Source organism: Amblyomma maculatum, chromosome 2 (genome assembly GCF_055883805.1).
Source record: "Amblyomma maculatum isolate TAMU_Amacu chromosome 2, ASM5588380v1, whole genome shotgun sequence".
Classification (NCBI taxonomy): domain Eukaryota; kingdom Metazoa; phylum Arthropoda; class Arachnida; order Ixodida; family Ixodidae; genus Amblyomma; species Amblyomma maculatum.
The window spans coordinates 202,423,940-202,437,371 of record NC_139345.1 but is presented as its reverse complement, the minus strand read 5'-3'; the positions used below and the strand labels follow the sequence as shown (position 1 = coordinate 202,437,371).

The 13,432-nt window shown below is 46.5% G+C and overlaps 1 protein-coding gene across 1 annotated transcript in view; it reads right to left on the bottom strand.

Annotated features, from left to right (window-relative positions):
- Positions 1-6,946: 6,946 nt before the first annotated feature.
- tra2 (transformer 2) overlaps positions 6,947-13,432 on the bottom strand; it is a 38,655-nt gene continuing 32,169 nt past the window's right edge. Inside the window, exons 7-9 of the mRNA XM_084595631.1 lie at positions 12,417-12,476; positions 12,239-12,354; positions 6,947-7,302 (exon numbers count right to left, since the gene is read on the bottom strand). Coding sequence (XP_084451757.1) covers positions 7,146-7,302; positions 12,239-12,354; positions 12,417-12,476 — 333 coding nt within the window. The 3' untranslated portion in view covers positions 6,947-7,145. The remainder of the gene's footprint in view (positions 7,303-12,238; positions 12,355-12,416; positions 12,477-13,432) is intronic.

The window sequence follows — 13,432 nt, the reverse complement described above, 5'->3', positions numbered from 1 at the left end:
GTTTTAAGAGGATGTTCCGAGTATTTGATGCATCCAAATTCGAGTGCAACTCCATCCGAGGGTCACCAGCCACTGCAATTTTAGGATGCACCCTACTACAGGTGAATGTGGATCCTAGCTGTTGGCAGACCTATCAGCAAAGTGATCTGGCACGGCAGGAGAGAGCACTTGTCTTCACTTGTGGTCCACTAATGGCATGCGGCCACACACCATTTTGAGCAAGCAGGAAGTCACCACCATCCTTCAGAGAACATGTAGTGGCAATGTGTCGCTTCAGTTAACGTACCAGCGCAAGCAGAACAATCTTACTAAAGCCAGGTGGTGGTCCATGCCTTTACTTTCTTCAGCCAACTGCACGTAAGGCTGCTGTGAAAACAAAAGACTGACACAGATATGAGCACCAACCAAGTTGAGTTGTGCCAGTGGCATAGTATCTATCGAAGCCATTTTCAGACACTATGTATTCAAAGTCTGCATCATTTCCAGGCATGTTGTTTTTGCCTTCGCCATTTCTGCGCTCATCTGGCTGGTGGAAACGGACAAAGTTGTGGCAACCGAACTGGTATCTGGTTCCAGCGCTTCCACAAACGAAGACTCAAGGTCAGGGCAAAAACTACACACCTGAAAATGACGCTAACTCTGATTACGTACCCAGCTTTGCAATCCTGTACTAAAGATGCTCATAAATGAGAATCTTCACGCATTAGTTAGGCTCGCTGCAAGCACCAACCAACAAGAGTACACTGCCTATCCCGAGTCACTAATGCAGCCTGCAGAACCTGCATTTTTCAAGTGTCGGGAACTTTCACGACACTGACTTAATTAATAGTCACCTAAACTGTAGAGGTGATGGCCATGTAACGACAAATGACCAGTTTGTCCCGTGCTATATACCCCTGCTAAAATTAAATCTACCATTGCACCAAGCTTTGGACAAAAGTGAATATTACAAATCTTGCCATACATCCTCACTACTAAAAATTGTCAAAAGCAGGAACAGGCAGCTGTGCTTCGTTTGGAAGCGGGGTACTTCTACACAGGTATGGTGACCCGAGACTGCAGCAGCAACCCTTCTCTGGACTTAGACAGTTCAGCTGCGCCAAAACCTTGGAACAAAGGTAGCCATTTGGAATGACAAAATATCCGAAGTGTAGGCCTCCTACAAATTCAGGGCATGCCAAATGTGCTAGCAAGAGGCAAGCCATTGTGCAAAAAAGTCTGTTTCTAAAGCATTCTTGTATCTTCAGTGAGGTGAATGAAGGGAAGCAATACACTGACCCTGCCTTGTTTTAGTCTTGACCATGCTTTAGCCTGATTAAAATAGCCTCTCCTTCATGCACATGACAGGACAGTTCCTCTCCAAACAACCAGGGCAAGGACCTGGAGCCACAAATTTTCACCAGCAAAAGTATTGTACATAAGGGCATATAGTATACACGCTTTAAAACTTAATGAGTTTCTGTACTGTGCTACCGTTAGACCTGCCTCAACTGTATCAATGAGCTTCACTGAGCCTCCTACTCATGCTTTCAATTTTCGCTGCCCACTGTAAAACTGTGCAACACTCTACTGCAATACCTCTAGGGCTAGCAAACCATCTTGGTTTTTGAAATGCAGCTTTATGGGACAGAAAGGACTGCAAATGTTACACTGAAATAGAAGCTTGAAATGCCTCCTCCTCTGATGATGCAGACATTACAGCAGCGAACTCAATGGCAAGTGGCACCAACAGAGTGAGAAATGGTAACACACCAAAGGGTGTTACCATCCAGCCATACAGCACACATGACAGCTCACCAAACATAACACCATCAAAGAGTGCTACAGAGGAGTTTCTCCAAGAGGGGACATTCCAAACCTATACTTCAATTGAACACCTGTCCCCGTAACCATTTAAGTCTTGAACATGAGACTTTTTGCAGAAGGAAGCAGTATACACCAATAATTCCAAAGCAGGATTTTAAAGCCTCCGTTTCTCATTGTCCAAACTGTACAGGCTGCTATAAAGGGGCTGTATAACAAAGTTATACGCAAAGCATACCGAAAAGCACGGGCTGAAAATGACCACGAGTTCGTTAGAACCAACGCTACCCACTCAACAGAGGACCTGTGTAGAAAAACCAGGATGTCATGAACACCAATTAGGTGCTGCCCAGTACCCTAATGCTTGCAGTGTAGTGTCCAAACCCGGTATCGACGAGCCCAACATACTTACAAAAACGCAGAGAAAGGAAAATGACTTCCAGGAGACTGTGAAAGCATGGCAATAAAAGGCATAAGTCAACTGCAACAGCTCAAACTCAGCCGCTACTAGTCTTTTCGTGCCTTGTTCCAGATGAGAACACTGCAAGTTGTGCAGTTTAACATCCTGATTTGACACAGCGGCTATGAGCGAAAGCATAAGGAAGGACTTGGGATTAATAGAGGTTCATCACGAGCAACCACCATACGGCGACGCATGTGTCTCGCCAAATTTCTCCCTGAGGGTGGTAAAATTCAAGCACCTGCAGCTCTTTTCTACAGCAAGCATATGCATACCTCTAAAAATTTGGAGGACGCTTAAGCTTTGCCTTTAAGAATGGAAAGCGATAGCGTTATCGCGCCGTTTGCACCGTCTACTCATTTGCTTGTCGCGCTCTCGCACGTCTCAAGAGCGAGCTCATGTTCCGACGCTTCATGCCCTAGCGGTGACGTTATCGCTTCTCCTAGCGGCCTCTGCAAGAAAACCTTACGGCTCCATTTCGCGCGTACAAGCGTTCCTTCGCTTATAATACAGCTGAGGCGTGCACTGAGAAGGAAGGCTGTTTCGAATTCCTACATAGAGCGACTTGCTATACTCATTTTTATTTATTAATCCTTCCTGGACGTAGAAGTGCTGCCAGCCACCTTGCTAAAACGAGCGGGCCTCAAGTTGCAGTTGTAGTTCGTCGGCAACAATATCCAAGCCGGCGCGATGAAGATCTCCGAGGCCATGCCCTGTCTATCTTATTCCGTGCGCCGTGCACGACAAGCGAAGAGGAAGCACAGTGGAAAAGTAATTTGCCACTCGCTTAACTGTGTGTTCTGTAATTCTATAATTTACATGCTCATAATTATTACACGCCACAATACACTCCCTAAGGGACATTTCTGAGACAACACCGCAATCAATAGACGCGCCTTTGTCCATTTCAAAACATCTAGCTGGCGAGGCAGAGTGGTTAGCGTGCTCGTCTCGCACCCCAGAGGCCCATGTTCGATTCCTCAGGTCGGCGATTTTTCTACTCGTTTTTATTTATTAATGCTTCTGGGATTTTTCGCTCACGGCCAACGCCAGATGACACCGACTTTTCTGCGACACGGGGCCCTTAAAGCTATCGCGTTAATAAGTGGCCTCGTATAAAACATCCCGGCATCAATGCCTCGCACAATTAAGCAGCCCACAGCGTATGGTCAACTCGATGGCTGAAAGCGCAATGATGCACATGCCTCTACAAGGCTATGAATTCAGTGTACTGCGACCTGTCAATGTCAAGTGGTGCAGTAGCAAGCAAAAAATACCAGCACAAATGACTAATTACTGGTGGCACTGTGCTTAGCAAGCATTGATAAAAGCTAGGCCACTCAAACTACTCAACCTTGAAGTGCTTCAGCACCCAGGTGGCCGCTTGCAAAGAGCTCTTTTTGTCGTTGCTCCGCTGATCAGTCACTTCTGCCAATTTTCTTTTTGCTCGCTACTTTACACGGCCAGACAAGTCTACAGGCACCCAAAGAGTACAGTAGAACCCCCTACATTTATTTCAGTCGAACCAGCAAAAATCCTTGCACCAGCTGTTGCTCCCTGGAGAGCTGAGACGTTACTGATAATTTTGGCAACATGTGGGCAAAAAAAGGTCCCGCTTATAAATACTTCCTCTCTGCTTTTATCCTCTCATTGTGTGCTCAATTTATTTTCAAAATTCAGCTATCATATTTCATGTCGGCACTTTTTAGATAAACAGCCTTGTGGAACATGGCCACAAATATAACAAGCGGTTAGCGAAACCATGAAATCAGAAGCTTTGCATTAACATGGTACTATCTGCCATGGCCTCAGACTCATCTGAGGTAATAGTTAAATGCATGCAGGCCAATCCTCGACAACACCCCCCTCCACGCAGTACCGCCATACCTCACTTCTCGCCACTGCTTTGAGTTTTGCACTTGCAAAAGCAGAGACTGGCCACTTTTTCCCCTTCACTACTTCTCTTTGCTCTTTTACAGCTATTTTTCAGCAGTCTGCACCTTTCTGCATTTATAGCAAGCTTTTTTTCTGCGCCCACCACATGCTTTGCAACACAGCCCCCAAGCCTTCAAAACGTTGGCACTTCTTTCCAGCTCAAAAGCAGTGTACGTGCTATTTGAAAAGGCAGACTTCCCACATCTACTGCCAGCCTTGCAATCGCGCAGTCTCTTGCATTGAGATTCAGACCATGAGTGCCAGTCATTCCTCAGTAAGTGTGCCAGCATGGCTGAAGTCTCTCTGCTGCTAAAGATGCTTTAAAATCTCCTAGTCATCAATGAAATGGGATCACCTCCTTTGTCGAATATATTGGGCATCACGTTTCCAGACAGTATTCAAATGCAAAGGTATTCGTACTTACAATATATTGGACACCTATGGTACCATCTATGCAGCATAGATTAAACTGCACAAAAAGAAAATTCCCACCAACAAACTAGCCGCAGCATAACGCATTCGGCGCCGTAGCGTCGATTAACCTGCCAAAATTGCTCGTTTCTGGCATTTCTACGTACTTTCAGAGCATAACTTCGATATATCAAGATTAATAGAACAAATGAGCAGACATCAAAATTTTAACTGTGCACACACGTCAATGTTTTTAGTCCAATATATTTGACTCCCCACCACGCTAAAACAATCGGTGCTATTAAGAAAATATTTAACGAGTTTCGAATTCATTATCCTAGACTTATTCAGCCCAAGGAAAAACAGACGCTAAATGCATCCTGGGTTTCAGGAAGCTTCCAACACAGCTCTCAATAAATGTTCACTACAGAGGGGGTTCTACTGTACCACAGCATGCCATCCCCAACACCAGGGGGCAATATATGGCAAAAAAGTCGAGATACTATAAACGATTCCTATGGGAGCGGAACTGCGCGCAAGTCCCCAGTCTTGTTCTCCAGAGCATCCATGTTATGAAGAAAGCAGGCACAACATACGAAAGCAATGCTCGTTTTTGCTCGCAAATTGTTTCGTTAAATGCAGCCCTTGGTGAGGCACTTGTTAATGACAGAATGTCTAGCAAACTCCTATTTTCGAAATCCCACTTTTTTCCAAATTTTCAGATTATTTCAGTTCTAATTTCCTGACGAGCAAAGAGACTAAAAAATGTAGCTGCTGATAATGAGCATAAACGAACAATTCACAATGCAGAGCTATATATTAATCAAATTCTGAAATTTATAATAGTGAAAAGGCTGTAATAAGTATTATTGGCCAATAACAACCTGAAACGTTTAATAAAAATTAAAAGCGCACTGATGCCAACCTCAGAGCTCGCGAGCCCATCGTTTGCGAGCCACCCACCCCGCAGTCAGCAGAGACAGTCCAATATGGCTACACACGCGTTTGGCACCACAGCTCACCAATCGCTTTCGAGCTGGCCGCTGGCGGCGCGGTTATTCCTGCTTTTTGTCACGTAATACTCTCACGTAGTCCACATGATTTATTGAGTGCCTATCTTACATGCGTATTGGTTCTTCTATTGTGGCAGCTCAGCCATGCGCTGGCATCAAATATATCACGCCTCACCTTCGGGCACGGCCGCAAGCTGGAGAGCTAAACGAATCTGTATAAATAACATACATGGTGTGCAACAGCTTGAAATAAAAATGCACTGCAGAATATATCGTGCCATTTTCCTTGACCTGGCAAAATTTTTGCTGGTTTCCCTGACATTTCAGATTTTTCACGCTGCATAAAATTTCCCTGAAAATTCCCGGTTGCTAGCCACCGAGACCCATCTGAAAAAGGTCAGCAAAATGAAAACAGCACATGGATGGCTGGCACCAGTCTCCAACATTTCCTCAACAAAAGGGACCTTAGTTATGTTGTGTCTCCAACATTTCCTCAACAAAAGGGACCTTAGTTATGTTGTGATGAGGTTTTTGGTGCATAAGCAAATAAGGCTATCATGCTCCAACAGTGTGGTTTCCTGTTCCTTTCCTTAGTCCTTTCTCACAAGGTCAAACCTAATAGTGAACCTTGCCTAGCCTTGAGAGTGCCCTTGGCAGACCTTAGCATAGCGAGCACGTGGTATACCCCTTGGCCTCAGAGAGATGGTAGATATGACTTTCGACCTTTGGTTTCACCTTCCACAATTGGTTGGTTTAACCATGGCTTAATAAAGCTGTGTGTTCTAGATAAAAATCAAAGTTTAGGAAGAAGATGTTTAAAAAATGTTTAGAAAGTTTAAGCAGAAAGCATGCAAAGCATACGAGTGAACCAATCAACCCCCATTGCAGCAAAGCACAGGACGGCAGAGCTGCCAGTGTCTTCTTCACAGTGCACGGATGCTCTGGAGCCAAGGAAAGCTCCCACAGACAGACCCTTGGCAGAAGCAGCAAAAGCAACAACAAACACCGCTTACCAAAAGGGAGCCGGATGGCCCGCCATGCCAGCCGAGAATGCCCATGTACGTGTGTGGTGCGCGCGAGTGTGAGGGGTGTGAGGAGGGGGAAGGGGGACGGCACCAGGCTCACCGTGCAGGGACCTCTTGGTGGCCTGCCCAACCTGTGCCTTCTGGCTTCGCTCTTCTAAGCCCGCAACCATCTTGCCCTTCGTAAACTTCAAACTTCACAGAGACACACCAATGCGCTTCGTTTTCCTTCTTCCAAGCCCTTGGTGGGGGTTGCAAAGAGAACAACAGGGAAAACCAGTTAACAACAACACTCCCGCCACTCAAGGAAGCGCGCGTGCACGCACACACACAATCACACTTTATTCTCCATGGGAGCTGCAAAGTGATGGGGGCAGCAGCAGACAACCTTTATTCCAATGAAAACAGCCTCGGCTGCTAATGCATGAACTCTCCGAGAGAGGAGGAGGGGGTGGGGAGTGAGAGGGGGCAAGGGATACAGACAGAGGTTTGTGCGCTCGCTCAGTAGTATCCGTACCTCCGGGGAGAGTACGACCGCGACCGAGAGCGGGAGTAGCGCCGCCCCCGGCTGTAGTACGGGGATGGTGAGCGGTCCCTATAGCCGCCACGGTATCCACCGCCGCCGCCTCCCCCGTATCCGCCACCACCGCCGCCGCCGCTGCAAGCAAAAAGCATGAGTTCATCTTTAGCTTGAATGTGGCCATGCAAAGACCCCTAACAACTTGCCCTTGCATCCCTATGCAACCCTTGGCTTATTCAGGTCAGAGGCACAAGCCATATGGGCACTGTTAGGCGCAGCTCATAGAAGCGAAATTTGAAGTCTGCACAAAATACGGACAAAAAAGATACATGGGACAGTCACAAGTGCTCACGACCGTTCGTGTCCTCTTTTGTCTTTTCGTCCGTATTCTGCACAGTCTTCTTCACAACTAGCTCAATAGCTTGCTCTCCTGAACATAGAAAATGCATTAACTTGACACTTGCAGTAAAGAGAGATCATGATGCTTTCACGAGCTATGGCGGGGCACCACTGGAAATACAATACAGTCAAGCCCGGATATATTCTCGAAGGGGATTGCGAAATAGTTCGATATATCGATAATTCGATATACAGAAATCTGCTTGTGACTGCACTTACGAAGCGAAAAAACGATACCGTACTTGTCCCGTAATCAACCCACTAGCATAATGAACCCACCCTCTACTTTGGCACCCGAGAATTTGGGAAAAAAAAAACGTTAAAGCCAGCTTGCTCACATGCAAGCGATTGAGCGATCTCAGCGACAGCGACGAGCGGAGCGGCAGCGACAGAGCGAAACATTTCCAACTTGTTGGAACTGTGTCCCTCTCACTGCTCGAGCCACGGTGGCAGGCCACCGTGGCAGCTCAAAACAAGGTTTGTGTTGCGGCGGCGACAAAAATCGCGAGCGCTTTCGCTTGCATGTCGATGGCGCGCGTGCCACTTTCCGTCATCTCATCCACAGCCCATTTCTCGGCAGCGTGCCAAGATGCTGTGGCACGCCGTGTTTATCTTTTGATAGATCCTGCGGTGGTGGGGAGGGAACTTGGCAGAGTGCTCGGGATGGTTTGATTGCACAAGCTGTTTGAAGCAAGAAATGCTAAAAGCCGGTGGTGTCATGATGGCAGCTGACCGCGTGCTTTCGTTGATTTATACATGCAAGGATAAACGACTCCCGCAAGAAAAAAAAAAAACACCTGCCACTTCTTAACGTCTGCCCACAGCCACCATATTTTACGCTACGCCGTGCGTACAGCACAACAATAAGCTTGTAAAAAAAAAAAAAAAGATCTGCCGTTTTTTAACGTTTGCAGGCGCCATAGCCATGTAAGCCGTCGCGGCAGAAGGTTCGCAACACACGCTAGAGAAAGCGTCCGATGTTCTGTCTGAAAACGAGCTGAGCTGGCTTGGCACATGCGTAATACGTGCTACTGCGAACGAAGGCCGGGAAAGAGGAAGGAGAGAGATAGCTAGGCAAACGAATGGGCACACCCTTGCGCTTCGCTCTATTTCCTCTCGTTCCCACCGGTTCCCTCTGGTTCATTCATGCACATGGCTTGCAAATGTCACGTGCTGGCGGGCAGGAAACGATAACCGCAGATGCGCATGCCTTTGGGGAATGGGCGCGGCGCTGCCCTAGACCAGCCGTCACTGAGCTGTCCCCTCTCATTCCTTCCGCGCATGGCTTGAAAACGTCACGCGGCAAACGGCCGAGGGTGATGCGATCATCTTGGGGAAGGCACACTTTCCAGTGCGTGGTGCGGCATTCAATATATCGAGCGACCGGTGAAATTGAGTTCGATATATGACGCGGCTTTCCTATACTTTTACATGGGATTTTCAAGGGGATATTCCGCGCGTTCGATATAGCCACAATTCGATATATCCGGGTTCGACTGTATGGCTGCTTTTGAGACAATCTGCAAGCCCCGTGTGTTATGCTAGACTACACTTCCTGAACTGCGCTAAAATATTCCCGCAACTGTGCTTCAGCAGGAAGAGTCAGTTTACAAGCCTGCTGAGCAGCACACGCATCATACTACATGTAACAGAAGCCACTGCTCTAATGTAGCTGGTCTGGTATGCAAAACATCCAGCTGCAGACTGCGTGGTGCATCAGGCACTACACAAGGCAGCTCTAATCACTCCACCAAGGGCCTAACCAGCGAGACTAGACTACCACTGTGCTCCTGCCAATTGGCAAGCACTAGAGATCCTCTTGGCATTGTGCCGAATGTTGAAGGGCAAAGCATGAAAGATGCTGCTTGCCGTTCAGAGCAAGTTATCGTTTGATATCATTATCTGCAGTTCACAGTTTGCAAAAGTGATGAACAACCTCCACTACCTGGTCAAAGCACTGCGATGATAGCCTTTTTTCATTTATTTCTTGTGCAGTTCACTTGAGTTTTTGTTTTGCATCACTGGAGAAAAAAAAAATTGGATAATATGTCTCCAATCATTAGTGTGAGCAAAGTAACACAACAATCATATAAACAGTTCGTAGACAAGTGAAGCAGTGTACTTCTCATTTCCATGTTCTTGTTAAAAAAATTCTGTGCATTGGCCCCACATTACACTGTATTCAGGAAGGCAGTTTCACCAAGGTTCACAGTCATGTAACTTTAGATTAACTCTGCACTTCTCTCAACTAACGATAGTCAATATTCCCAAGCCACACTCTCACTAGTGCTGCAGTGCTTCTTGGCGCAGATGATTCATATTCAAACATGAATAAGAAAGAATATGGGTAGCATGGAAAAGTAAACAAAGAGGTAAGCGCAGCACAACAATGCGATAGAAAAGAATGGTGCGTTTATTACCTCCGACAGAAAGGAAACGATAGAGGAAAGCCTAACAGCGGGTTTCCTCAAACCTGGCCGGCTCATGTCTCATTGCCAGCCAGCAAACCGTAAATGCTCCATCAGCTGGCAGCTTTTAAATATCACTCTGCCTCAATTAGGTGAAAGTACTCGTCAGAATGCCCACATATTTTCAATGATCCGCACCCTTTAGCGGCCACCAAAGGAGGTGGATAGCACATTCTTGCGGAAGCAGCACTGGCACTGTGTACAGGGCTGCTGCCGAGCCTGGAACTAGAAACATCTACCCTCAAACCTACCCTACACCAAGGCACAGGTGGTGGTCATGATTTCATAACACGCATGAGCAATGAAAAAAAACTTTTCTTTCAGAAGCGCTGCGCTCGTTATTGCCTGTGAGAGCTTCTTGGTCTGGTTAATTTTGCATTTAACATGCAGTGCTAACCAAAACAAAAAAAGGTCTGCAGCAACAAAAAAATTTGCGAAACGCCCAAGCTTCACAAGAGTGGACGTGATCACTTTTTCATTCAATGAATTTTGAAATATTCTGTTTTGAGCTGAGTTGGAAGCCCTATAAGCCACTGCAGTACTCTTCAGCTTTCTGCATGCACCCACTGTGCCCAGCCCACACCAGGGCCAGGTCGAAAACCAAGTGAAGAAAATCCAAGGTGGGTTTTCCCAGATCAGGCAAACATTATTCTCTGGTTTTCCTGCAATTTCACCAAAGTACAGATTTACCATCAATTTTGCTGCTTTTAGAGTCAGCAGACCTTGAAAAACACGAATACTCGTTAACACTTTCCTGTCCGCGCCTATTTGCATCGATAGCCCGTTATCGATGGTTTCACAATTCGAATTTTCCCGCTTTCGAAGCGCTCCTTGACAAGTGGTGTCCTCCAATAAGAAATAGAGGAACCCTTCTTTCCGTTTTGTTTTGACAAGTGGTGTCCTCCAATAAGAAATAGAGGAACCCTTCTTTCCGTTTTGTTTATTTAATTTTTCTGCCATGCCGTGCCCATCCAGATGGTCTCCAGAGTCAGGTGATAGGCACTCCTTGTTTACATCATTGCGGCGTCGTGCGCTCCTGCTGCGCAGAAATGGGCGTTTCAGTGGAAGTTGGTTGGCACATCGGAAAGCTCGTTTGTGGATGCGAACAGCAGCAGTGATGACTCAGAAGACAAATTCAGCTCTTCAGACTTTAGCACTGACAGCAAAACTATGTCAAACCCGGAACGTCGATAGTCATGCCATGCATGCCATGATAAGTATCACCCACTATCGATGGTTGAATTTTCCAGATTTCGAAGCGCTTCTTGACAAGTGGAGTCATTCAGTGGGAAATAGAACCTTTCTTTCAGTTTTGCTTTTGGTTTAATTTTTCCGCCGTGCGCGCCCGTCCAGATGGTCTCCACAGTCAGGTGATCGGCGCTCCTTGTTAACATCATGGCGTCGACATCGTGTGCGCTCCTGCCGCTCAGAAACTGCGCAGTTCCACTGAAGTTGACTCATCGGAGAGCTTGTTTCTGGATGCGAACAGCAGCAGTGATGACTCGGAAGACGAATTCAGCTCTTCAGACTCTAGCACTGACAGTGAAACGTCAAACCGACCCGGAACGTCGACAGCCAGGTCTTGATAAGTTTTGAGTATGCTCCCAAAAAATTTATGCTTTTGCTGCGCACTGATCAGCAGAGGTTCTGAAGGTCACAACTGTTATCTGCAGTGACGTCTTTTGGGTAGCATTACTTGTCGCCGGCAGCACAGGGAGTAGTATTTCCGCTAGAGTACAGCCAGGGGTCGACCTCGACTACTGTTTTCTTTCCTAACTCAACGAATACTGTAACACAGAAAGCTAGAATTTGCTGCAATGTTGCAATGGTCCTTACTATAAAAAATGTATATTTTTAAAAAATTGTTTTATTTTAACTACAATTTTTTTTCTGAGAGCTTTTCATTTCTTCATAACTCACTCAATATGTTGATTGTCACTAACACCATTGTGAAGAATTCCTCTACAATTTGATCTAAACACTCCTATACCAAGCAAGTTTTGTTAAAGAAAAAAAAAATATTAATCACAACCCCCAAAAACCACCCTTTTTCCCGCGGACAGGAAAGTTTTAAAGGCACCGACTACTTCCCCTGCAAGGATATCTGCTGCTGTTGCATGCGCCCAACGATTACTGTAGAGCACAATGAGACTTGCATCAAAGCTTGGCAGCCACTCTGGCTGCACACAAGAGGGGTTCACACTCACTAGGATGGCTTGCCCATGTAGATGCCCGGTGTCGGCGTGTGCGCCCGCTGAGTGATGGAGTAGTCCACCCGGATCTTGCGGCCATCGATCTCCAGGCCATTGCAGCGGTCCTTGGCCTGCGGCGGCAGCCCACCATCAGTGATCCAATCCCACACAACACTTCTCACAATTCACTCACCGCTTTGGCGTCCTCTACAGTCTCAAAGTAGACAAAGGCAAAGCCTCTGGACCGGCCGGACTGCAAGCAAGGAGAGCGCATGATGAGCATTTGACTGGCGGCCTTATCTACAATGCCACCAAATCTGGTAGTACCCCATAACGCAACAACCAGAAAAAGCTGTCAAGCGTGTTCACCGGCTTCTTTCCCATCCCTTTAGTATCTGCCCCATGTTATGCCTGCATATGATAAATGAATCACGTGAAGATTACTGGGCAAACTGTTATGGATTCGCATATCCTTTTAGATTTGGAAACACCTTCTGTACTGTGTCTTTCACAGCCTGTCATCACTGCCCTTCAAAAAATCGGAGCGCATCATCCAAATTAATTTATGTACAACAGACAGTGCTATGAAATGCTTTAAAGCTGGAACAGAAACCAGATTTGAAACTCCTGCACCTGCAGCTTCTCCAGGCATCCCAGTGGCACAGCTATATACGAAATAATACCTCTCACCTCTCTTTTTCTCATCCCGCTTTTATTCAAAATTACACATCGACCGATACACTTACGAGCTCCACTCAGAAGCCCAAGCAAAGGCACTTTGCAATTAGCCACCACTTTGATAAAACTTCCCAAGTTATTGGCCGTCCCTGTTGACACAGATTCACCTTAAAATGAACACACTGATTGCAGTTACCCTTTTATCAGTGAAGCAAGTGGAAAACACCAAAATCTCCCTCGCACCAACAGCAGTGGTCCACATGCGTGGAGATTTGGCTGCACTGGATTGCATTTATAAGCACCATTAAATATGATTTTGTGCAGAGTGTTGATAGCAGCCCTACTGCACGTGCAAGATTGTGACGAAACCAGACTTACTGACATATATGGACGCCCAGTGCTTTCACAGAAAAAAAAGGACTGATTACTTCGACACAAAAATTCGCTCTAATCAGAACCTCACAGCAAAAACTGTTCATTGCGGGGGGAATTGCACTGCCTCGTGCGACTTGGCGACAGACCCACCTGGCT